The 27,302-nt window shown below is 39.6% G+C and overlaps 1 protein-coding gene and 1 long non-coding RNA gene across 2 annotated transcripts; one reads left to right on the top strand and one right to left on the bottom strand.

Annotated features, from left to right (window-relative positions):
- Positions 1-1,817: 1,817 nt before the first annotated feature.
- LOC121680935 (myosin heavy chain, fast skeletal muscle-like) lies at positions 1,818-12,918 on the top strand. The gene is made up of 40 exons (XM_042060536.1): positions 1,818-1,849; positions 2,055-2,270; positions 2,380-2,523; positions 2,615-2,771; positions 2,853-2,880; positions 2,992-3,112; positions 3,271-3,363; positions 3,461-3,524; positions 3,604-3,702; positions 3,793-3,896; positions 3,974-4,112; positions 4,407-4,525; positions 4,679-4,828; positions 5,063-5,233; positions 5,314-5,614; positions 5,726-5,796; positions 5,881-5,968; positions 6,056-6,173; positions 6,264-6,387; positions 6,472-6,608; positions 6,806-7,061; positions 7,170-7,412; positions 7,506-7,682; positions 7,767-7,912; positions 8,005-8,095; positions 8,183-8,572; positions 8,765-8,891; positions 8,967-9,085; positions 9,178-9,374; positions 9,498-9,681; positions 9,787-9,952; positions 10,051-10,175; positions 10,261-10,569; positions 11,290-11,493; positions 11,633-11,758; positions 11,862-12,032; positions 12,127-12,231; positions 12,316-12,411; positions 12,558-12,689; positions 12,800-12,918. Exons 2-40 carry the CDS (start codon positions 2,067-2,069, stop codon positions 12,818-12,820), a joined length of 5,817 nt encoding a protein of 1,938 aa, XP_041916470.1. The 5' UTR covers positions 1,818-1,849; positions 2,055-2,066; the 3' UTR covers positions 12,821-12,918.
- LOC121680948 lies at positions 12,238-22,978 on the bottom strand. Its single transcript, XR_006021879.1, has 3 exons — positions 22,766-22,978; positions 20,106-20,109; positions 12,238-12,251 (listed from the first exon to the last, which is right to left on the bottom strand). It is a non-coding gene; the product is annotated as an uncharacterized LOC121680948 (long non-coding RNA).
- Between the last annotated feature and the right edge of the window lie 4,324 nt (positions 22,979-27,302).

The raw sequence follows: 27,302 nt of genomic DNA, 5'->3' as shown, positions 1-27,302 counted from the left end.
GGGAGCAAAAACAATCATAATTTACCAGTGTTACCATGGATAAAATAAGTGTCACTTTTTATTGAGGGACAGGATGGCATTTTTATACTGCATTAAGGAACAGATTCCTCTAGTAGAGAAGGTAGCCTCATCTTTCTCATTATGGTTGACTCCTCTGTGAGACTTAAAGAAGAAATCCGGTGATTTTTCACATAGATTTTCTCTAAGTCACCGAGTATTAAATAACCCATAAACAATTAGTTTTACCTAGCTTGAGTTTGCTAGTTCCAACAGCTAAAGCAGCCAGGCAGCTAACAGCGCTACACTCTGGGGGCATGAACATGGGGGCTTACATACATGCACCCAGAGCATAGTGCTGTAGCTGGCTGGTTGCTTTAGCTGCTGGAACTAGCAGCTCGAGCTAGGTAAAACCGATTGTTTTCTGGGGTTTTTGTACCGACATAGTACTTGGTGACTTTGAGATACAGAAATCTATGTGAAAAATGTCTCCTTTAACTGGCAATTTTAAATTGTCTACATATGTTGTGTTCCTATACCATGATTATCATATCAGATCATTCTTTGAACTATGGCCAAAAAAATTACAGTTTGGCCCTATTCATATACAAATTGGCTTCAAACATTGTGAATGTTCTGTGTGGCTGCACCAGTTCTAAAAGGAACTGTCACATCAGCTATTAGGCAAATTCAACACTCCAGTTATGGTCTTCAAACTAAATGGAACGTAATACACTCTAATGACAACATGAATGACTGATGTTTCAACTATGGAGCTGGAGGAGGGTTGAACATATTTTGAAAGCTATTATAAAAACCTCTCAACACATCAACATGGATACGCTGGAAAAGGTAATAAGTATATAAATAGTGTCACAAGGTCACTTTGCATACAATATTGTTTATGATATCTGATACCTATTTTCGTTCTTCTTTCTGAAGTCTTTTTTCTGTATGATGTAGAGTGGCTTAAGCCAAAACATTTCAAGACTTGTCATAGTACACCATGCTATGAAGCTGCAAAGCTCTCTGAACTTTGGAATCTTGTCTTAAAATGTACTAGTTCTACCACTGCCAAAAAGGGACCATTGAACCATGCTGTGTATGTGTGGGACATAAATAGAAGTTAGCACATATTATTTTATAGGGATATCAACTTCATACTCAAACAGGTTTAAACTGTGAATAGTTTTCATATTTTTTTATGTGTATATGTGAGCTATTTTATTAAATTACTCATTTATTTGTTTATATGTTTGATTATTTAACTCACATTTTATATCAGGAGTAAGAGGATGCCAAATGATGGTTCAATATGTTGAATTATGCCTAAAATTAATCAGTTTAGGTATATTTAAATGAAACTGAAATCAGATTCAATAAACGGAATCGCATAACAACCATAAGTTTACCAAAACTAGCAGTACAGCAGTACTAGCAGAGATCAACAATTGTATCATTGTGTGGAACAGCAAGGTTGAGGTGTTTGAATCTGTGGAGCAGCAAGGTAGGGTGTCTGAATATATCACACCACATCTATCAAACCCATCTTGCCTTATTTGGGGGAGGGAGGTCCTGCTCAGTTTGCAGATGATGGCCAATAAAAGGGCTTGGAGGGAGCAGAGTTCAGCAGCAGAGACCAGGGGGTTCCACTGCACAGTAAGTCAGCATCTGTGGACAGAGAGAGGGCAGCTGTCAAACCCTGTATAGGGCGAGGATAAGATTTGGATTTTACTTTCCCCTCCCCCATTAGATTCACCCATGTATTTTATGTGTTATAACTTTGTCACTTACTTTGTTCTTCAGGGGCTTTAACAACTTTGAAAATTAATCTGGGTGTGTGACAGAAAAGGTAAGATGTTTATTCGCAATAGACCTCTTTCATTAACCTGTTAGAATAGGATTGTTTAATACTTTAAAGACAACCATTGATTGTGTATTAACATTTACTAGGCTATAACAAACAACAATATTGCTGTAGGCCTAATCCAGAAGCAGTCCTTTTTAAAGGTAATCCTTATCATGCTTATACCACAAATTCAAATGCTCTGATGCAGTAACCAACAATCATGGGAGATGGTGAAATGGCCGTTTATGGCAAGGCTGCCATTTACCTCCGTAAGCCTGAGAAGGAGAGAATTGAGGCCCAAACCAAGCCCTTTGATGCAAAGACAGCTTGCTATGTGGCTGACAAGGAGGACTTGTATGTCAAGGGTACAATCAAAAAGAAGGATGGTGGCAAAGTCACTGTTGAAGTCCTGGAAACCAAGGAGGTACATCAGCAAGATTGTTAAAATGGTTGTGATAATAAAATGACTCACTATTACAGAGAAAGTCTTGAATGTATCTTTTTGTTAAAATTGCTGTGTACATTGATTTCAGGAAAGGACAGTGAAGGAAGACGACGTCTCCCCCATGAATCCTCCCAAGTTCGACAAGATTGAAGACATGGCCATGATGACCCACCTCAATGAAGCTTCTGTCCTGTATAACCTCAAAGAGCGTTATGCAGCATGGATGATCTATGTAAGCATTATGCTTTCTTACAAATGAAAAACTGTGTTACAGAATAATAAAAAGACCTGGAAAACCAATCCCCCTTACTTCTTCATTCTAGACCTACTCTGGACTGTTCTGTGTCACTGTGAACCCCTACAAGTGGCTCCCAGTGTACGACCCAGAGGTGGTCGCTGCCTACAGAGGCAAGAAGCGCATGGAGGCCCCACCCCACATCTTCTCTGTCTCTGACAACGCCTATCAGTTCATGCTCCAAGGTATGCTTTTATTTTGTCAATTCATACTATGATGAAATTATATATCTATCCATAAACTAATATTTCCATTTTACCTTACAGATAGGGAGAACCAGTCTGTCCTAATTACGTGAGTGTTAATGAACCACTCAAATCTTCTGACTCTGTTTTAATTCAGAGATATTTCCATGTAATGTTATTCGATTCACAGGAAAATCATACTATATTCTGTGTAATCTAGTGGAGAATCTGGTGCTGGGAAGACTGTCAACACCAAGCGTGTCATCCAGTACTTTGCAACAATTGCAGTGGCTGGTGACAAGAAGAAGCAAGAGCAGCCGGCAGCCGCTGGAAAAATGCAGGTAAGAGGTCTTTTCACAAGTAAAAGCTAATTAAAGCTAAAGAACTCTTGTTGTACATACTGTAAATGTATATGTACTTACCAATATACATAAAAATGTTTTAAGATAAAACACCAAAGATCTGGAAAACACAACACAAATGCCAATTGCACTCGCAGGGTTCTCTTGAAGACCAGATTATTGCTGCCAACCCACTGCTGGAGGCTTATGGTAATGCCAAGACAGTGAGGAATGACAACTCCTCTCGTTTTGTAAGTTAATTTCCCATTAGAAGGCTACAGAAACTGAATATGAGGATGAATCTCTTGATTTCTTTAAATATATGGGATAACATTGTATCTCATACAGGGTAAATTCATCAGAATTCACTTTGGCACAACTGGAAAACTGGCTAGTGCTGATATTGAGACTTGTAAGTATAATAATAGTGTTATACAATGCTATATTATCGCTACCTTATATTTGTTACATTGAAAAAATCTTCTTCGCAGACCTGCTGGAGAAGTCTAGAGTGACATTCCAACTTCCTGATGAGAGAGGCTACCACATCTTCTACCAGATGATGACCAACCACATGCCTGAGCTCATTGGTAGGGTTCACAGTTTCAACTGTTTGCAACCATATTAAATGAATGGTAAAACTACTGATTGAAGATATTTTCTTATTTTCGCCTGAACAGAGATGTCCCTCATCACTACCAACCCCTATGACTTCCCAATGTGCAGTCAGGGTCAGATCACTGTGGCCAGCATTGATGACAAAGAGGAGTTGGTGGCCACAGATGTGAGTTGTTCATACATATTTCTTTTAGACAATGAAGGTCATAATATGTTTTACAAAAATGTGCTTTGTCATTTTAGACAGCCATTGACATCCTGGGTTTCAGTAATGAGGAGAAAGTCACCATTTACAAGCTGACTGGTGCTGTGCTCCATCATGGCAACATGAAATTCAAGCAGAAGCAGCGTGAGGAGCAGGCTGAGCCTGATGGCACTGAGGGTGGGTTTAAAAACTTAAACTGAACTTGGATAAGTTCTAGTACTTTGACACTTTCTAATTTTAAATAACTGAGAGACAGTCTTATTTAAGTAATTTAATTATGTTAAATTGAACTTTGCATAGTATTAACATTTCTTCATGTCAAAGTGATTTCACACTCACAACTGAGCCTGTCTAAAATTATGACAATGAGTACTGTTTATTAAATGTAACTTTGCAGAATTTTACTTAAGCTTTACTTTCCAGAATAAAGTATTGATAAACAACTAATTTTACTGGCTTTGTTGTTCTCAGATGCTGACAAAGTTGCTTACCTCTTGGGCTTGAATTCTGCTGATATGCTGAAAGCTTTGTGCTACCCAAGAGTGAAAGTCGGAAATGAGTTTGTCACCAAGGGTCAGACTGTACCACAGGTATTATTTCACCTACTACAACATCTTGATATTGTTTGGACAGAATGTGATTGTGGGTATTGCTCTTCTTTTATCATTCAAATTCAAAATCACTCTAAAGTTTATGATTTGGTCCGTGCTTAATGAGACCATTACTGTTACATCTTGTTTCAGGTCAATAACTCTGTGTCAGCCTTGGCCAAGTCTATCTATGAGAGGATGTTCTTGTGGATGGTCATCCGTATCAACCAAATGTTGGACACAAAGCAGCCGAGACAGTTCTTCATTGGTGTGCTGGATATCGCTGGCTTTGAGATTTTTGATGTGAGGAAAACACTATTACCATTATTACCTTCCATTGACTCCATTCTTAAACAATCTATAGACCCTTTCAGCAATAAAAACAAAAACAATGCTTGAACATTCTATTTGGGCCCCAATCTACTTCCTCTGCATTAAGATAACATATGGAATGTTAAAAAGTAAGTCTTGTGGGGCCAACTATGATGCTGATAATGGAACTCTCTTGAAAGGGTCTATAACATTTCCCCAACACAGTTCAACAGCATGGAGCAGCTGTGCATCAACTTCACCAATGAGAAACTGCAACAGTTCTTCAACCACCATATGTTTGTTCTGGAGCAAGAGGAGTACAAGAAAGAGGGCATTGAATGGGAGTTCATTGACTTCGGCATGGACTTAGCTGCTTGCATTGAGCTGATTGAGAAGGTCGGTTTTAATCAACAAAAGGAGCCAAATTTGTAATGTTTCATGATATCTACTATTAAACTAAACTGATTTTCCAACAGCCTATGGGAATCTTTGCCATCCTTGAAGAGGAGTGCATGTTCCCCAAGGCCTCTGACACCACTTTCAAGAACAAACTGTACGACCAACATCTTGGCAAAACTAAGGCCTTTGAGAAGCCAAAGCCTGCCAAAGGCAAGGCTGAGGCCCACTTCTCCCTGGTGCACTATGCCGGCACTGTGGACTACAATGTTGGTGGGTGGCTGGACAAGAACAAGGATCCACTGAATGATTCTGTTGTGCAGCTGTACCAGAAGTCGGGAGTAAAACTCCTGCCTGTCTTGTACCCACCTGTTGTTGAGGGTAACAAAACTATACTCAAAACTAACTATACTCTATACAAGTAAAAAATATCCATTGTATTCATTTCTACATATGTAACAGAATTATAAAATATAATTTGTATATCAACAGAGACTGGTGGCAGTAAGAAGGGTGGTAAGAAAAAGGGTGGCTCCATGCAGACTGTGTCCTCGCAGTTTAGGGTATGTTTAGGGCAGTTTGAGACAAACAAATCAACCATGTTATTGAATGGTTAGTGGATAATTTGACTGCATTTTCATCAACAGGAGAATCTGGGAAAACTGATGACCAACTTGAGGAGCACCCATCCTCACTTTGTGCGTTGTCTTATTCCAAATGAGATCAAGAAACCAGGTAAAGGACTTTTGGTGGTTAATAAAGACATGTCCATTTTTCTACACCTTGTAATTCCTTCAAAAATGGCATCTCTATTTTTGACAGGTCTTATGCAGAATTTCCTGGTTATCCATCAGCTGAGGTGCAATGGTGTGCTGGAGGGTATCAGAATCTGCAGAAAAGGTTTCCCAAGCAGAATCCTTTATGGTGATTTCAAGCAGAGGTGAACTGACATAGTGAACTGAGATATAATGTATTATATAGACTACAGAATTTAGACAGGGAAAATGACACAAGTGTTCATTATGTCCAGATACAAAGTGCTGAATGCCAGTGTTATCCCTGAGGGTCAGTTCATTGATAACAAGAAGGCTGCTGAGAAGCTCTTGGGATCCATTGATGTTGATCACACTCAGTACAAATTTGGACACACTAAGGTAATGATTTTCTGAGTAGATTTGTATTTCAAGATGATTAATCTCTCTTCAAAGGCTCATATAGTTTTTGCCTCTGCCAAACAGGTGTTCTTCAAAGCTGGTTTGTTGGGTACCCTTGAGGAGATGCGAGATGAAAAATTGGCAACCTTGGTCACAATGACTCAGGCTCTCTGCCGTGCATACCTGATGAGGAGGGAGTTTGTGAAGATGATGGAAAGGAGGTAATTTTGTATTTAACAACACTGGCCATATAGTGGCCATATTGTTGACATGACATCTGCCGGCAGTGAGTAGAGCAGAGCTCAGTAGCCTAATGTCTTCATTTCATCAATATGAACAGATACTTTCCACCTGCTTCATGTAATCATAATTCAACATAGAAGGTTTAAAGATAAATGTCACTACCCTTCTTGTATAGGGAGGCAATCTACGCCATCCAGTACAATATACGCTCATTCATGAATGTCAAGACTTGGCCATGGATGAAGGTTTACTACAAGATTAAGCCTCTGCTGAAGAGTGCTGAAACTGAGAAGGAGCTAGCCAACATGAAAGAGAACTATGATAAACTCAAAGAAAACTGTGCAAAGGCAGAGGCCAGGAAGAAGGAGCTGGAAGAGAAGATGGTTGCTCTGGTGCAAGAGAGGAATGACCTGGCACTGCAAGTGGCATCTGTAAGTACTGTATATATTGTACCATTTCAATATTCACAATCATACCACTACCAGCCCCAGCATTGTGTATTCAATACAAATCATGCTTTCATCTTATATTTACAATAGGGAAATGAGGGTCTAAATGATGCAGAGGAAAGGTGTGAGGGTCTGATCAAGAGTAAAATCCAGCTTGAGGCCAAACTCAAAGAGACAACCGAGAGACTGGAGGATGAAGAGGAAATTAATGCTGAGCTGACTGCCAAGAAGAGGAAACTGGAGGATGAGTGCTCTGAGCTCAAGAAGGACATTGATGATCTGGAGCTGACCTTGGCCAAAGTGGAGAAGGAAAAACATGCCACCGAGAACAAGGTTGGGATTTATAAAGATGCCGATCAATGTAGTCTGTTGAAAATAAATTATCTAAGTGACACTGTTCACTAATGCAACATTTTCTATGTGCAGGTCAAGAACCTGACTGAAGAGATGGCCTCTCAGGATGAGTCCATTGCTAAGCTGACAAAGGAGAAGAAAGCCCTTCAAGAGGCCCACCAGCAGACTCTTGATGATCTTCAAGCAGAGGAAGACAAAGTCAACACTCTGACCAAATCTAAGACTAAGCTTGAACAGCAAGTCGATGATGTAAGTTCTTAATCTATAGGTGTGAAAGCATTGCAAACTTGGTACTATTTTCCACTTACTCACTTCACACACCTACATCTGCAGCTTGAGGGTTCCCTGGAGCAAGAAAAGAAGCTTCGCATGGACCTTGAAAGAGCCAAGAGAAAGCTTGAGGGTGACCTGAAGCTGTCCCAGGAGAATATCATGGATCTGGAGAATGACAAGCAGCAGTCTGAGGAGAAGATTAAGAAGTAAAAGCAATATCTATTACCAGTAAAGAAATATTGCTGTTCAATTTCTATGTATACAGCCAAGTTCAGGTTATTTTGTTCATCCATTTCAGGAAGGACTTTGAAACAAGCCAACTTCTAAGTAAGATTGAAGATGAACAATCACTTGGAGCTCAGCTTCAGAAAAAGATCAAGGAGCTTCAGGTTTGCTTATTCTGGTACATTTTCAAAAAGTGTTTTGCATATCCTTAAAACTTTAGTAATTACTACATGCTTTTTTGCAACTATTAGGCCCGCATTGAAGAATTGGAGGAAGAGATCGAGGCTGAGCGTGCAGCTCGTGCCAAGGTTGAGAAGCAGAGAGCTGATCTCTCCAGGGAACTTGAGGAGATCAGTGAGAGGCTTGAAGAGGCTGGTGGTGCAACTGCTGCTCAAATTGAGATGAACAAGAAGCGTGAGGCTGAGTTCCAGAAGCTGCGTCGAGATCTTGAGGAGTCCACCCTGCAGCATGAAGCCACTGCTGCAGCTCTCCGCAAGAAGCAGGCCGACAGTGTTGCTGAGCTGGGAGAGCAGATTGACAACCTCCAGCGTGTCAAGCAGAAGCTTGAGAAGGAAAAGAGTGAATACAAGATGGAGATTGATGATCTCTCCAGCAACATGGAGGCCGTTGCTAAATCTAAGGTCAGTGATATGTATGTTGTCATTTCATGCTTTGAATAAACCAACTTGCAAACTTCATGTTTCACTGAAATGCTACATTAAATCTAAACACACCAACTTACAAACTTGTTAACTTGTCACTAAGGTGCTATATTTCTATAACTCTATTATTTTCCCAATCCTCTTGTGGCTCACATACCTTATCATATACAGTCAAATCTGGAAAAGATGTGCCGCACCCTTGAAGACCAACTTGGTGAAACCAAGGCCAAGAGTGATGAGTGTAGCCGCCAGCTCAACGACATCAGTGCTCAGAGAGCAAGACTTCAGACTGAAAATGGTAAGTAAGAGTCTTAAAATGTGTATGCAAAGTTTGTATTTGTCTATATGCTAAGAAAACACAATTGTCAACCAGGTGAGCTTGGACGTCAGGTGGAAGAGAAAGATGGCCTGGTTTCTCAGTTGACCAGAAGCAAACAGGCATACACTCAGCAAATAGAAGAATTGAAGAGGCTGAATGAAGAGGAAGTTAAGGTAAAGAGTATTGACAGACAACTGTCTCGCTTCAATCATAACTTGTGCAACTATAACTATATAAACACTATAAACACTCATTAACAAAACAGGCCAAGAATGCCCTGGCCCATGCTGTTCAGTCTGCACGTCATGACTGCGACCTCCTGAGGGAGCAGTTTGAGGAAGAGCAGGAGGCTAAAGCTGAACTGCAGCGTGGCATGTCCAAGGCCAACAGCGAGGTTGCTCAGTGGAGGACCAAGTATGAAACTGATGCCATCCAGCGCACTGAGGAGCTTGAGGAGTCCAAGTATGTATCAAATATGCAAAGAAACCTATAGAATGTGGTTGTGGGTCATTATGTTATATACTGAAATGTATAATTTTCAAGGAAAACATCATGTCCTCTGACACAAATCTATTGCTTTATCAGGAAAAAGCTTGCCCAGCGTCTGCAGGACGCTGAGGAACAAATTGAGGCGGTCAACTCCAAGTGTGCATCTCTGGAGAAGACCAAGCAGAGACTTCAGGGTGAAGTTGAGGACCTCATGATTGATGTGGAGAGAGCCAATGCTCTGGCTGCCAACCTTGACAAGAAGCAGAGGAACTTTGACAAGGTACTGTAATACTTACAAAACTATATTCAGATGTGGAATGTAGATACAAGTTGAATAATAAGATGAATAAATAAAAATGTTTTACACCAAAAATGTTTCTTGAAGGTCCTGGCAGAGTGGAAGCAGAAGTATGAGGAGGGTCAGGCTGAGCTGGAGGGTGCCCAGAAAGAGGCTCGTTCTCTCAGCACTGAGTTGTTCAAGATGAAGAACTCCTATGAGGAGTCTCTTGACCACCTTGAGACCCTGAAGAGGGAGAACAAGAATTTGCAACGTGAGTCAAAATAACCTGATATATAAAGTCTATTCCACTTAAATGGAAATGGTGTTTAAAAATCTGTTTACTGTAATATTATAACTGCACATTTGCAGAGGAGATTTCTGACCTGACTGAGCAGCTGGGTGAGACTGGAAAGAGCATCCATGAGCTGGAGAAGGCCAAGAAGACAGTTGAGACTGAGAAGTCCGAGATCCAGACTGCCCTGGAAGAGGCTGAGGTAGAAACTCAGACAAGCTTTACAGTAATGAGAAACTGAAAAGATGTTATTTACATCTTTACATTTTTCATATTTTTTTGTTAAGGGAACTCTCGAGCATGAGGAGTCCAAAATTCTCCGCGTGCAGCTTGAGCTGAACCAGATCAAGGGTGAGGTTGACAGGAAGCTTGCAGAAAAGGATGAGGAGATGGAGCAGATCAAGAGGAACAGCCAGAGGGTGATTGAGTCCATGCAGAGCACTCTGGACTCTGAGGTCAGGAGCAGAAATGATGCCCTGAGAATCAAGAAGAAGATGGAGGGAGACCTCAATGAGATGGAGATTCAGCTGAGCCATGCTAACCGCCAGGCCTCTGAGTCCCAGAAACAACTAAGAAATGTGCAAGGTCAACTCAAGGTCAGTACAGGAAACCTGTGTGATCTTATTTAACGATATTCGATTGATAGTACAACAAGTATATCCTCATAATATGATACTATGTAATTTAGTCCGAAATATTAGTAGAACAATACACATCTTTTGCAGGGATTAAATGAGGATTGCTTTTCATTTTGATTTGTTCCAAGTAGACACATTATTTTTACGCTCCTTTTCCAGTGTTCCAAGGCCTGTCTAGAATGTTATAGAAGACCAATTAATAACCTTTCTATTAAGAATGACATTATCTTTACAAATTGATTTAGCCTGTGACAAGTGGCTCTGTAGCCTTAGCTTTTTTTCTTCACAACAAGCCTTAAAGCTTAAATCAAAATAAACCCGATATCAAGGCTAACTGTTAAAAGCCTAAGCTAAGCATTGCAGCCAATTGCATAAGACGAAACATAGATGTTTTCTTGGTGTCTTTGGTAGGTTATTTCACACACTGTTAGTAGGCTAATTAACATGATGTGTTACTTGTAGTAGCTTACAGATTTTGAGAAATGCAGTCATAAAATGGGCCTGGGAAGACTGTGTGGGCCGGTGACTGAACAATGAAGGAACAATACTGCTATGAACCAGCTAATTAAAAATTAAAATAGTTCATCCCAAAAATGTTTTTTTGTTTCCGTTTTTTGTTTTTGTTCTTTGAACCGTTTCTAATCCCTAGTCTTTTGACATTCCATGTTTTTCCATTAGGATGCCCAACTGCACCTTGATGATGCGGTCAGAGGACAAGAAGACATGAAGGAACAGGTTGCTATGGTGGAGCGTAGGAACAACCTGATGATGGCTGAGATTGAGGAGCTCAGAGCTGCCCTGGAGCAGACAGAGAGAGGCCGCAAAGTGGCTGAACAGGAGCTGGTTGATGCCAGTGAGCGTGTCGGCCTCTTGCACTCCCAGGTACGGAATGTTGCTTGAAATCATTGAAAAGCAATTCAGCTCAGCTGTAACATGTTTTAGCGCCATTTCAATCCTTCAAAATATTTCCAGAGATTTTCCACCTTTTTAACATGTGATTGACATGATCTCTGAACTCTAGAACACAAGTCTGATTAACACCAAGAAGAAGCTTGAGGCTGACTTGGTTCAGGTCCAAGGTGAAGTTGACGACATTGTCCAAGAGGCTAGAAATGCTGAAGATAAGGCCAAGAAAGCCATCACTGATGTAAATGGAGCTTATAATGTTAAACTAAATTATATATTAAGATACATACGGTTTATTTCATTTGATTTATATGATTGATGAAACCCACCATGTCATAATCTAGGCTGCCATGATGGCAGAGGAGCTGAAGAAGGAGCAGGACACCAGTTCTCATCTGGAGAGGATGAAGAAGAACCTGGAGGTTACTGTGAAGGATCTGCAGCACCGCCTGGATGAGGCTGAGAATCTGGCCATGAAGGGTGGCAAGAAACAGCTCCAGAAACTGGAGTCCAGGGTAATTAAACAAAAAATGGGTATGAGGACATATATTCCACATGTAATTCATTAACAAAGCCATTACTTACAATGCAATTATTCATCATGTAAAGGTTCGTGAGCTGGAAAGTGAGGTTGAGGCTGAACAGAAACGTGGTGCTGATGCTGTCAAGGGAGTTCGCAAATACGAGAGGAGGGTCAAAGAGCTCACCTACCAGGTACAAAAAATATTTTTAAACTTTGGAACAGCATCAACCTTGAGGAAGGGACATTGCTTGATAGTTTTTTTTTTTTTACTTCAGACTGAGGAGGACAAGAAGAATGTTGCCAGACTCCAGGATCTGGTTGACAAGCTGCAGCTGAAGGTCAAGGCCTACAAGAGACAGGCTGAGGAAGCTGTGAGTAGTATTTATTATCCCATTTGTAAAGGAAAATGTCTTTGGATGTCTTGTACATTTTACAAGGGATAACATATTCACAGAATATGTTAACAGAATACAGAAACAATACTTTATATTCACTAAATACATTTACTCATTATCAGGAGGAACAAGCCAATGGCTACCTATCTAAATTCAGGAAGGTTCAGCATGAGCTGGAGGAGGCTGAGGAGCGTGCTGACATTGCTGAATCCCAGGTCAACAAGATGAGGGCCAAGAGCCGTGACTCTGGAAAGGTAAGGCTGTGGATATATTATGTCATAAAGTCATGAATTATATTTGTTAAGTTGTGTGAAGATGTTTTGCCTTCACAACTAATCAATTTCATGTTGTATCTTTTTCCTAGAGCAAGGAGGTTGCCGAGTAAATCCTCTTCACTCTTGGCACTTTCATTTGGATTAATATCCTGATTCATGTGGCCATTCTTTGACAACATATACTACCTAATAAATGTTTGCATTCTAATATGCCTGTTAGTTGTCTTTTTGATGGTTGGACTATAAGACAAAGTAAGAGTTTGATGGAATTATTGGTTTGTTTTGTCAGGATCTATCAGACCTGCCACAATTTACTATCTTAGTTTTGTGAACTGTTTAATTTGTGTGACCTGTTTGAGATGGGCCTACAGTAATTCATCTTAATATGGATACAATGCTAAATAATAAATGTGCTACTCCAAGTAAAAAACATGATGCTCCTACTTACTGCAACATTAGTTAGCAGGCAGGCCTGCAGGTGTACAGCTGTATGCACTGTGCATATCAGGCTACTCAACAACAAGAGAGAAATTTGCCTGTGTGTATATTCACACCAAGCTGGCCTACCATAACTTCCCAACTCTGCACCTTATCCCATAAACTGCATGACAGTAGGCTATTAACAATATTCTGTAAAGACATTGTCAAAATCAACTTAAAGGGACAGTGTGGAACGTTTTCAGTTGTTTGTTAGCTATTTTAACATTTCCCATTCATAAATGTGGCCTCATTCATGTTTAATTACCACCACCACCAATTCGAAGCATCCCAGAGAATGTCTAATAGGAAGAGAATTGGCACTGTCTGGTTACTTCCGGTTTCTGGACTGGTTGCAGTTTCTCTTCAGATTTCACTTGAGGGCACTCGCAGGCGAGGGCCTTAATATGCACTTCCAAGGGCGTAGGTTTGGTCTCAGCTTTGGTGGGGACACATTCACAACTCCTGTTGTCACGATACCAACATTATTGTTTCAATACCAATAGCAAGTGAAGAATCTTGATTTCGATACTATTGCGATTTTTTTTAAATTTTATTTGGTTTGTGATTTGTGAGATCATTCACATCAGTGGCAATCATAGAATTTGATTGACTCTCCACACAAACACACATAATAAGTGATGGTTGTCATATTTTGGAATTCATATAAACTATAAACTTATATTTTTAATTATTTATAGTATTTTATTATCTGCATGATTACTAATAGCTAAACATATTTAGCAATTTGAATACATCATATTGATATTTAAATGATTAGGCTACACTTGTCTTTAATATCATCACATTTGTGGTGTGTAAATCTAATTGAGTGCCTGTCACTTTAAGAGGAACGTGAATGCAATTAGCTTTCAGTCTCACGGTTTTCACAATGTTCATTTCTATGAGTATGGAAATGGAACAGTTTATCTTTTATTTATTTGCATTGTGCAGGCTACATTCACAAATACATTAGCCTACATAAACAGAATATAGGAACAGGAAAATGTCTCGGATCCATTGTTTATTGCGACTGCAAGATTGGTAGGCTAGCCCAATTAGCCTAACAGTCAGTGATGGTGACTTCTATTCTGTGCCTATATGCGACTGTCCGTGCGGCACACCCTTAGCCTATTCAACATGACTCCTAACTTTGGTTGGAAGATTACAGAAGCTAGGTTTAGCTGTGACAATATCTTGGGTAATATCCTAACAGCTAATGCTATTTTACACAGTAAAATCCGCATTTGAAAGCCTGGTCAGCCATACAAAGTTGCCAGTTTGTATGGCTAGTTATTTTGCCTAGACTGAATAATGAAAAAGCTTCGTATTTTTGAGTGGCATAGCTGATCTACAAACCACAAAAAGGGGCAAACATGTATATGCTGAAGGGCAAAGGGAATATCACAATGTTTTACTCTGTCCTTTTATGGGATAGGCTATGTATTGGCAGACAGCCCTAACTTACCATTGTCGTTGACACACACCCGCTCGCTTGACTGCCAGTAGCCTGTGCTTTTTGGCACTCTCCGTGCGTGTAGCGTGCATGTCAGATAGCCCCTTCCCCCTCTGTTTTTCAGCAAATCATATGACGTTTCTTGTAGCCTAATGTTGTGCTGGCTGTCGGAATGATCAGCAGCACAAATGAGTTCGCTAAAATATTGGTGTGGACAATTTTGTCATCTTAAAATATTGATTAGGACTAGTCCTTAGCGTCCCACCCTAAATCTACGCCCATGTACACTTCTCTGGATATTATTTTTTGAGTAGTAATTTGAATGTTGCATTCGATAGGAGAGGCAAAGAAAATACACACTGTTGATTATTATATTTTTAAAGTCACGCGGTGTGTTTCCACACAACGAAATTTCGCGTCGCTCTCATTGAGGTTGAATGGAGACGAAATTCGCCCTAGTTGGGCGAAATGAAAGCGAATCGCCGAGGCAGGCGAAACAAAGTTGGCCAAAGTTTAACTTTATTTAAATGAGGACCATTCGAGAACCAATCAGGTCCGCGTCTTTGTGATTGGAGGCGGGAGTTACAAAAAAGTCTGACCAAGATGGCGGAGACTACCTGAGCTGTAACACAAACATTTGTATGTGATTAAAATGTTTCTACACAAACATTGGCACTTGTATCAACACGAATTGTGGTTTATATGCCACACGAACTTAGTCAGAGCACATACACCACTAAATAGACCACTATATATGTTAGTTTAAGCACTCGATCTTTTTAGCTAGCTGACAGGCGAAATGCTAGTATTTTAGGACATTGGATTGCATTGTAAACCTAGCTAGACAGCTAGGCTACATGCTGCAACACAGGTATGAAATATATTATGTCTTATTGACCTTGTTGTTTCTATGAACATGAATTGTTGTTTATAGGCAACATAGTCTTAGTCGAGTCATAAAGACCCCTGGATATCTTCAACGTTTGAATTAGCTGATTAGCTTAATTAGCTCGCTTGCCACCACTGGCTAGACACTGCAGTCAAAAGGTTAGCGGTTTCGCCGTCACGCCCCTGAGGCGAAATTTCGCTGGCCGAAAATCGCGAGGTGTTTCGCTGTGTGGAAACACAAAAGCCTTTCAAATATGTCAATGACGTCATTCATTAGCACAATGCTAGCGTGTTATGGGCAACAACGACCGAAGCTGTAAGAAATGAAAAGCACATAAGTACTCGTTCATTCCACTTTAAATCTAAAATCTATATTGAACTTGCAAAAACTACAATAAAATATACGATTCTTCCACGACAAGCAGGTGAAAGATAAATTTAGCCGTCTAGCTCCATAGACCCCCATTCAACCTGCGCTCGTCCCCAGTGGAATTCTAATGGAACTGTAACCAATTTCGATACAATAGGGCTTAATAGGAAGTGCCAAGGCTCTCCGTAGACGGGCTCTGAGCATACCTATGGGCTTAGAAATCGGCATTTACACATACATAGCTTTTATAAATGCTCCATCTACGTGCGCCATTTTAAAATAACGGTGACCGGCTAGGGACATTTGTGAAATACAGCGCCGTCTTTGGCATGCAAAGAAAAACTTTCTTGGATTCATCTGCTGAATTTCCCTACATTCAGCGATGTAAGTTATGAACCCATTTTCTACAAGCTACATGTCTTCCTAACATTCCGACATTGCCGTTGCATTTTCCAACAAAACAAATAAAGAGAAAAAATAACTTTGTTCATGATCTGTCACTGTCTCAGCAAAGCTCTTGTGCACAGCCACCTGTTCAAGGGCTCTAGACCCAGAGACAGTATTTATTACAGTTTATACTATTGCATGGGATTTTATGATTCAGAAGAATATAGTCATGAGTGTCATAAGTCTTAATGTCACTGCATTTGCTGTGAACAGTGTGAGGTCACAATCTTGTGTAGGCCAGACCAACTGTCGGAGGATTGGGGTGAGTGGAAAAGTACTGGGGGTACCAGGATGAGAGGATCCCCTCAGATGGTTTAGGGAGAGGTGTTATCCAGCTGGTGAGGACAGGACAGGGAGTAGGAGGCCACTGTGTCTTATGAGTTAGGGCCTGTCCGCTAGGAAGAGAATAAGAATAAGAAGGCCCTATTTCCCAAAACTGGAAAGAACCAGAACAACTCAAGGTTACACTATTTTACATATGTTTCCTATGCATTAGATAGGTTTGCATATAGTTTTATGTATGATGGGAAGATGGTTTCCACCAATGTAAGCGACCCTGCTTAATGCTGATTGGTGAATGGCGCGAGAAGGCGGCACTTCTCGAGGGGTAGGCCTATAAAATATAGTGTATAGCCATCCATATAGGCAGATTTGCATCGGGGCCCTAGCTGATGACATCTCCCTATTGCTTTGATGGTTGGTCTGGACTTTGGTTGGGCTGTACTATCATTGCAGTATGGTGAATAAAGATCAACAGTCTTTGGAAAATCTTCTATCTACATTGTCTCCTTCGGACGCCTTGTTGAGTGCTAAATTACTAAATAGTCAAGTGGTAATTGTTAAGTGAACAATTGGATTCGGAAGTTTTCCACGACAACAGTTGATAAACTAACCTACCATAGTTTTGCTAGAACCAGCAGACTACCACAAAGTTGCTGAATGTATGTTATTTCAGGTTAGTTTGCAACAAGTTTAAACAAAGTCCTTAGCTGCTACCTAGCTAGCGAACATCACCATTAACTTTCAGTTTACTGTGCTAACGTTAGCTAACTAGCTCGGTTAACAGGCAAAATTAAATTATTTATTCCATGTCCGAAAGTGTGTTTCATTGGCATCACACACAAGCAATGACAAAAGAGAAAAAGTTTATGTTTTAACACACCTATTTAGGAGTCCGGAACTACGGTCATCATCTAGATAGATTCGCAATGAGATGAGCTGCTAGATGGTAACGTTAAATGCCTTGCTATGGCTTGCAACAGCTGGCAATGACGTGCCCCATTGAATTCACACCGCTGCAACTCCTTCTGCGACGGTTTTGTGTCAACGCGGATCTTTGGTGTAAATTGGGTGTTATGTTTTTGATGTGCGATGGCTACCGTAGTTCTATTAGGTTGCAATATAATCCATAAACACTAGATGGGAGAAGTTACACATGGGACCTTTAATGCAGAACTATACGCACACAGAGCTTTTATTTGAACAGGAGAGAGAATAACAGTGCATGCACGCAACAATTACAGAAGTTGTAGGCTAGGCTAGGCTAGGCTTATTATCACACACTGTTAAGCTGATTCATTAACATAGACCTCAAGGTCATCACAAAATGTTTTTTGTAAACAACGAAAACAGAAAGGATGGAGGCAGCATGGAGCAAGGATGAGGGCATTGATGGGTGTCCATAGCACTCATTCCTGCAGGTGCCTCGTAGTAAGCTAAGTGCAATTACAGACACTGCAATTTCAGACATTTTGCTTATTGTAAGTCAGTGTTGCATTAAAATGAGCTTGACGTCTTTATTTAATGGTAAAATTACTAAAATAAACATTACTCCATGGTGTTGCTTCAAGATTAAGTTTATAGATTATGATTAGCCTGTTAGAGTCCAAATGCAGCCACCCAAATGACAATAGCCTTCTTAGTAAAAAGAGAGTGCAAGCTAGCATAGAACAGAAGCAGCCCATTCAAATGTATTCAGTGACGCTAATAATCTGATTTTACATATTTAAAAACTGTTCTTTCATGCTGTATCCAGGGATCGTTAATGGGCCTAAGGGGGCCCCGAAGCCCAAGACACTGTGTGAAGTTTGTAGGCTAATCTGTTTCATTTGTGTGACTTGTGTGAGATGTTTCATTTAGTGTTAACCATCTACAGACAGAAACACCAATGTCAATGATAAAGTTTGAGTTAAATAAGCAGCAGCAATAAGTAGCCTAAACTGCACAAATTAGACCTCTTCTCTGCTTTGCAAAAACATTAACTTTATTGTTGTCTTTACTTAACATGATGCATATTTCACTTGACTATTACAATCAACTAATTTGTTTTAGTGAAGGTTTTTCACAAAACACACAAACATTAGTAATAACCACCTAAAAGATTTATTAAAACTAAATCTGGGTTTAACTTTACAGTCTCATTTTGCAACTGTTGCAGCTGTCCCTTATGAAGTTCTTTGAGGTTGCCGGCAAAGAGGACAGTGAGAAATAAATGTAGCAGCAGCCAGAGAAAAAAATGTGACCGTCAAAGGCTACTATGGCCTGTGTGTTAATAAGGAACAGGATCAGACACATCTCACAACAATGTATTACCTTGGGACAGGGTCTTAGCAATATAGTTACAATCTGGCTAGCAGCTGCTGGCAATTAACGTAGCAACATGTGAGACATGTTTGCTATCCAAATGGGTAAGACTTAAGATATGTCTTTTGAAATATCTTTAATTATTTATATACTTGCATGCACACTAGTGATACATTTGGCTGAACTCGTGTGGCATTGAATATATCTAACCCATATCATATACAGTAGTATTACATTACAAGATAATTAACTTTAATCTTGAAAATCTTGGTGGCCACATTTTTGCAAATTACTGTGCATTTGTCTGTTCTATGTTTTAACAACATTTCTTGCATTGTCAGGCACCCATTGAGAAGCTTCTTTGCTGTTTTGTTTTGCACTTAAAGAATACCACAGTAAAAATAAATAATATTTTCAGTGTATTGTGTTCAGTGTAGTTTCACAGTTATTTACAGTGAATCTAATATTAGCAATTTAGGATTTATGTATACAGTAACTGCTGTTTTTGGAAGACGATGCCTGCAGTAAATACTTGAGGGACAGGGTTGAAAGCTGGCTGTAACTCATGTAACTCATGGCAATAAATTATCCCCTTGGATGAATCTTAACGAGCTGCTGACTTCAAAGTATCAACAATCTTTGAGCAATCCCAAACTTGGAGCATGTAAATGTCAAGGAGAGCAGCTGGAGAGCTAACAGCACAAACCCTTCAATCCACAAGCCTGAGAGTAACTGTGGGATTAACTCATCAGCTGTGGCATGTAGTTGTTCCATTCAGTAATGTTGTTACTATCATGACTCGGTACTGTATGAGCCACACAGGGATAAATACAGTACAAAAATGTTGTCATTCCCAGGTATTTTATATATATATAATGTATGATATAATTATTGTTTTGAAGGGAGCTGACTCAATGACTCATAGTAACTGTGGCTGTGTAACCAGAGTGACTGTTTATGCTTTTTCTGGTTTCCTATATTTTGGGGGGGGGGGGGATTTGCCTTTAATTGACAGGATAATGGAGAGAAACCGGAAGTGAAGTAGGGGAGAGATGGGGGTGGGATTAGGAGATGACCCATTGAATTTGGTTGAGATTAGGGATGCACTGAATCCTGAATACCGAATCCATAATTTAAGATTTGGCTGTGTATGGCTGTGTTGTTGCGTTAACACTTTACTTGAAGGTATCTACATAAGAGTGACATGACGCAGTCATATGACATGACACAGTCATGAATGTGTCATAAACATTATAAACAAGTCATAAACGTTAACGACTTCTGTCATTAAGTGTTATTTGTTTTTTGTCATGACAAGTTGACGTTGGGTTATCTTGATTATGACAACTTGACATTAATCAAAGTGAATTTACCAGAAGTTGTCTTGGTCATGACAAGTTGACATTAAATTTGTTTGGGATGTCTTTGTAATGACAACTTGACATTAACCAGGGTGACATTACCAGAAAATGTATTTGTCATGACAACTTGACATTAAATTTGTTTGGAGTGTCTTTTGTCATGACAATTTGACATTAAACACGCTCAACTTCCGCTCCGAGGTGCAGCTGTTCGCGGGTTCGAATCTGGCAGTGTGCTGAGTCTGGTCTTTGTGTTGTGTTGAATTGCACGGCTCGGCCCTGCACACAGCCGGATTCGAACCCGCGAACAGCTGCACCTCGGAGCGGAAGTCGAGCGCGTTGACAATTCAGCTAAATCCCCCAGGATGCTCGCGAAAAAACAACAACAAGATATGGCAGCTAACTCATAGACGGCAGTTCAGGGTTTGTGCCCTTATATTTTGTAAAACGTAGGGAGATATAGGCACTATTAATCCAAAACTTTGGTTTGGTAACCAAATAATACTGCTGAGCTTGTGTAAGCTACAATTTAGTTTGACCAGACCTAACTATAGTAAACAACGTCTAAACGTCTGTCTTTAGCACCCCCGCTAGCTAGTTTGCACCCCAGAAACGTGCCTGGTTGGACGTTTGGCTGGGTTTGTGAAAACGTTCCCAGGGGAACATTTTGCTAATGGGACCAGGTTGGCTACTTTGAGTAATGTGGAGTGTCCGTGAGTCCACACTGCTTCCAAGAAATGTCACACCACACCAGGAATAAAATGGCTGTACCCTGTACTTTTGGAATGTTGCCCTACATTTGACTACTTCTGTCACTAGCACTGGCAAAAAAAGCCCTGGAGACATGCTGTGTATGTGTGTCGGGCATAAATAGAATAGTATTTGATAGGCATATTGATATCATGCAATTTATTTAAGAGAGCCTGTCAATCACTGGGAAACAAAATGTAGTGCATTTAATATTTACAAACCGCTGACATCTCGTTTACCACACACACACACACACACACACACACACACATACACACACACACACACACACATACACACACACACACACACACACACACATACACACATACACACACACACACACACACACACACACACATACACACACACACACACACACATACCCAATCCCTTGGGTTGGGCATAAAAACACAGAGGGAAAGACAAATAAATGTATAATGCATGTATGAAACTCTAATTATTATAAAGTATTAAAAATATTTATTTTTATTACAGTGATGCCATAGTATAGGTCAACTGAAGAATTTTATGTAGATATACTAAGAATATATCCATAAACAACATTGCTTAATGTGTCCCTTCTGGTGAAATTGTTTTACATTGTTTTACTGTTAAAAACTGCTAAAAATAGCCACACTTACCGTAAAGAGCATCTCAAGATATAAAATGCTATCACAAGGTTATTTCATTTTTAAAATGTGTATTCATCCCATAAATTGATCAGTTTAAAATACTCACAAAAATAATTTCCCAAAATAAAACAAAATCACAAAACAATTGGCCCTTGTTTTCAAGTAAACCATGTGTTTTGCTGTTGTACATGACAGTGAGGTTGAGGTTAATCTTTAAATATGTCAAACAACATCTGTCAAACAAACCTTGCCTTATTGGTAATAAAATTTCGTTTGCACTGTGCTTGCATTGTGTTTGGCACTTCAGGGCCACCGTAGGATATGGTCAATATAAGGAGATGCAGGGGAGAGGGGAGGAATACAACGTGCCAGGGAGAGTTCCAGCACTCAGTAAGTCTACACTCTGCTCCCCCACTCACAGGGGGGGAAGCTCATAGGAACTGTCCCCTCTAAAACATGAAAGGGCTACACCAACTGATATTATTGCAATTGATGCTACATTACGTTGTCTACCGGTATGTTACATTTATTCATGTTGCAAAAAGTTTGACTTTGTACCTTTTATTTTTCTTAGACAATCTAAAAACTGTGGAAAATCTGTCTGATTTGAAGAGGAAAAGGTAATGCATCTAATTTATCTGAACATTTAAATGATTACAAAAACGAATTGCCTTCAAGTTAGTTAGAGTGAGATTTTGTGAAGTCATAGTGCGTGCGTGTTCAATTTTTTCCTAAACCTACTTTGCTATGTATAATCCCTGACTTATGTAAAAAGACAACAAAAAGTTATTAACTCAGCAATTCTAGGGGGGTAACTATAACTATCAGCAGATTTAAGGCATCTTGCTGTGAAAAAAGATGACTATTAAGAAGCATGATTATCACATATAGTGTGACCTGTGTTATTTGACTGAGGGGCCCCATTCAGATATCAGGGGTTAATAACATAATAATAACATAACATAATTTGACTGAGGGGCCCTATTAAGACATATCACATACTGTAACATATAGGGATGGAAATATTTTTTACACCTACCATTGTGGCTGGTGGATTCCAAAATCTACCAGCCACTCAACTTTTTCACCAGCCACTAGAGATACAGTATGAACATTTGATGAAAAATCATGACCAAAAGGATCACGGTTATTGGTATTATTGTGATATGATTAAAATATGTTGACTTTTTTCTAAACCTACCATCAATGTTGGACAGAACTGATAACTGGCCTGTCCTTCATGCTCAGTAGCAACATAACTAAAGGTCAACAGAACAGCGCTAGTCTCATAAAAGTGGTGTGGCTCCCTTAAGACACAATCCATTGGTGTGAGTTCTGGAGCAATCCAACTTTATCGAACTCTATACTAGCCTACATCATCTACAGTACATTTTTACATCTACATTTTGCAGGTTGTCACACTGGGAATTCATTTGTTTCTACTGGCAACAATCAACAGACAATGAAGAATACGCAATGAGATCAACAATAGTCCTAAAGCCCATCTGTTCTCAATTTACCAAATTGAATTTGGTATATATTTTGAGCTCTGAATCTTGTAAACATGGGTCTTGGCTACACATAGGCGATAAAAGCATTCAGAAATTTGATTTGGTTTCACTACTAAGAATTAAACATTTTTACCCCAGAGCCAGTGGCCCTACAGAACACAATGAATATGATGAGGTAGGTGTCAGCACACAGAGTACCCCTCCCCACTGTCACTGTAATTGGCACATCCTGTCAAAGACAACGGCCCTGGAATGTCACTCACCCTAACCCTTCAACAGCCAAGTTCTAACAGTTACATGCAGCCCAGATCTAAAGCTCTCACACCAGATCTAAAAGAGTTTAAAATAAGACTAAATATGTCCTTTTAAAAAATATGGCCCCTTCGGCTGTGGGCAGCCCAATAAATTGTCACTCCCCATCAGGATGGCAAACATCACATGCTTTATACTTCCAATGATTTGGAGTAGACAGACACCTCTCGTGTGTCCTTCTATTAAAAAAAACCCCCAGAGGTCCTTCCGTGATCCAGACAACAGATCACAGAACTCAACGTATACAATGACAGCAACAGTGCTGCACAGTGCTGTCAGGCCTGAACTGATACCATAAATTGTTTCGAGACTCAACAGCCATCTGCAGTAGAAGCCTTCGCAATACATTTTTATCTACATCATTAACCAGTTTATCTGGAGAGAGGGGTGTATGCCTTAATGAAATAAGATATGACACAATAACAATAACTATGTTTGAAATAATGATATTTTAAAATAATCCACAAAGATGGCAGTATATAGTAATTAAAAGAGCATTTTAAAAAGTTGAAGTATTAAAGATCTGTGTGGGTACATGCCCAGTTCATTTCAATGGCACTACGCCTTATACGGCAATAGCATTTAATCTCACCAAGATTTATATTTTGATGGCCCAGCCACTGATTTTGCAACTGTTGCAGCTGTCAGAAATAAATATAGCAGCCACAGCAAAAATGTTGTTGTCAAAGCTGCCATGTTCAGATGTGTGTGTGTGAATAAGTAACTTGATCGGACACACTCCATATTACCTTGTATGGGACAGGGTCTTAGTGCGGAATTTACAATCGAGCTAGGAGCTGCTGGCAGTCAAAACGGGGCAGCTTTGCAATCCAAAGGGGTAAGTAAATGTCTTTTGAAATATCTTTAATTATTTATATACGTGCATGCACACTAGTGAAATCATTTGGCAGAGTCTGTGGGACATTTCAATAAGTACTTGTGTAGAGGTTGCTACACATTGAAAATATGACATTGAATTGATCTAATCCAGTAATGTGGCTTATATGATGAAGTCTTGTATCAAATTAATAACTTTCAAACTTTGTAATCTTAGTAGTCATATGTTTGTAGATGATTAAATTATTAATAAAATGGCTCAGAGAGCTACTAGGAGACTATTGTCAGTAATAACTTCAAACAGGTGCTCTTTTTAAGTGGGTGTAAGTTAAGTCAAACAAGGAAAATGCACTATCCTCAGAATGTTTGGTATGTTTAATTAAAGGCTTTTTCATACATTTTTGTTTCTTAATAGCAGTTGTAACAGCACAGTATTTCTTGTATTTTCCTGTATTTTAACAGGACAGTATTCTTGTATTTTCAGACCTCCATTTGATAATAATAATAATAATAATAATAATACAATAAGTTTTATTTGTAGCACCTCTCATACACAGAATGCAGCTCAAAGTGCTTTACATTTGGAACATGTAACACAAAAATAAAAAAGAATCAGTCAATATCAGTCATTCCTCTTTGTTGATGTGGCCGTTTATTATCCAATCAGCAACATATCAGAATATAGAACATGTAACACAGTAATAGAAAAGAATCAGTCGTTCCTTTTTGTTGCTGTGGCAATTTATGATCCAATCAGCAACATATCAGAAATACTTTTATTGTAGTTTATAGGCTTTGCTAACAAATGCTTAGGCCCTGTTGATGTGGACTCTAAGCGGTTAGCCTTAGTATGTTCTTGTTCTTGTGTTGTGATTATATGACTTTATATACAGATGTTTAAGGAACACAATGACCGGAAGACTGGCAGCCTTAACCCTTAACCCCCTACAAGCACGCCATATGGCAACAGTGGCAAGGAGAAACTTCCATATTCCAGGAAGAAGAAGTCTGCATATTCTTCACATCTTAGAGAGGATGCCTGACTGAGTGTGTCGGGCATTTGATGCAGTAGCCTGTCAATGGTGGAGAACAACATCCTAGAGTTATTGGACTAGTGGATCCTTCTCTCACTTCGACCAGCTCTATTATAATTTGATATTTTTTCTTTTAGAATGGCACGGTGAACCTGTAACTTAGTTTTTGTATGCTCTCTAAGCTTTCCTACAGGATCTTTTTTAGATCATGGATATTTTCGTTCATAGTTTAGGAGGGCGGTATAAGGTCAATAGAAGTATAGCTGGGTCAGCCTTCAGAGTGAGGGCGATATACTCAAAGGAAGAGAAATTGCCAAAATTGACTCTAGTGCAACTATATTTGTTTGAGAAAATGGTGGCAATTCCACCCCCTCGTTTACCCTGTCTAGTTGAGTGGAAGAAATTATAATTTAGGGGACAGGTTTCAACAAGAACAGCTTTGCTGTCTGAAGTTAGCCAGGTTTCAACAAGAAACAGACATTCCAGATGCTGCTTTGTAAATTAGTTTTGTTTGACCAATAAAATATAACACCGTAAGAATAAACAATGATTTGGCTTGGTGAGACTCATAGGAAACAGGATTGTCACATTACAGCCCAATTTATATGTAAATAAGGTATTTCTAATCTAGAGGGGAACATTATTTTAGAAATGTGGGATCTATTTATAATGACTTATTTGGGAATATGATACTGCCAGTAGTAAATGCTTAGGGGGAGGATTGATAGCTATAACACTGGCAATAAATCATTTACTTGGGAAGTCATAACAAGCTGCTGAGTGTTGACAACATGACAAGGAGAGAAGTTGTTGAGCACTGGCCAAACCCCCTCCACAGTCATCTGCTCTTAAATGCAGTTTCTCCTCTCACACCCAAATGTTTCACCACCAGGGATTCAAAATCCCATGCCAGACCTATTTCATTAATTTTGTTATAATCCTTGATGTCCTTTGATCAAGTTTGTAACATTATTTCAGTTGGAAATGCCTTGGATAGCTTATTTCAAGCTATTCTAGCATTGTCTGAAAATCCTGGTAGAGGAGACGACTGCTTTTCTCATGAATATTTAATATGTAAATAAGCTTTGCTCTGATTGGTAGTCCGCAAAAAATAAGCGGACTACAGCATGTCGCCTGCCTGCAGCAGCAAGCAGGACAGTTGAGAGGTATCTATGGTTACAGATAACTCTTTACTACTCTCTCCCCTCGACTTCTCATGTAACTTATTACAGTCTATAAAACATCTGATTTATTCTATACAACCGATTTTGACAGCCAAACCCTTCTGTAAACTGCATGATCTTTATGAGAAAACTCCTCACTTGGAAAAGCTAACTATGGTTAGCTTCTGCACGCCTTGTGACACATTCGGCTATGAGACAGTTTGTAGTTTAATGTTTTTTGCTGGTAGCTGAGGCAACAGTCATATTTTAGAGATATAGCAGATAAAGTCCTCACGGAGACAACATACACGCCAATTTTATTGAAAGGAAACGAATGTGGGGACTCACAAGCAGTTATTTAGGCTAACTATCGGAGGCAATATTTTTTTTTATTTTCGTAACCCCATTAATTCGCTCATAGGAATTTTTTCTGACAAACCGGAACAGGCAAAAATGCTAATCAAACACATACAAAATGACGGTAGTGTCTACTAGAGCCCTCTTCATCCCGCTCCCACCGAATATCTGGCCATTACCGCCTGCACCTGCAACGTGTGTGTTACACTCCGCCCGATCCCGCAATGTGTAGGCCTATGTCTACTCTCGCCTGCACCCGCAAAACTCTGAGACTTTATGCCCACACAGTAATAGAGATGCATTGATTTTGTGTCTCGTTTGAGATTCTTTTCCACATCATTTATTATTTAGCTGCCCGTTCCCGCTCGCAGCAAAGTTCAAACCGCCCGCTCCCGCGAGATTTGCGCTGGG

This window comes from Alosa sapidissima, chromosome 13 (assembly GCF_018492685.1).
Source record: "Alosa sapidissima isolate fAloSap1 chromosome 13, fAloSap1.pri, whole genome shotgun sequence".
Lineage (NCBI taxonomy): Eukaryota > Metazoa > Chordata > Actinopteri > Clupeiformes > Clupeidae > Alosa > Alosa sapidissima.
Note: the sequence above shows the minus strand (reverse complement) of the source record. Positions and strands in the feature narration are given on the sequence as shown.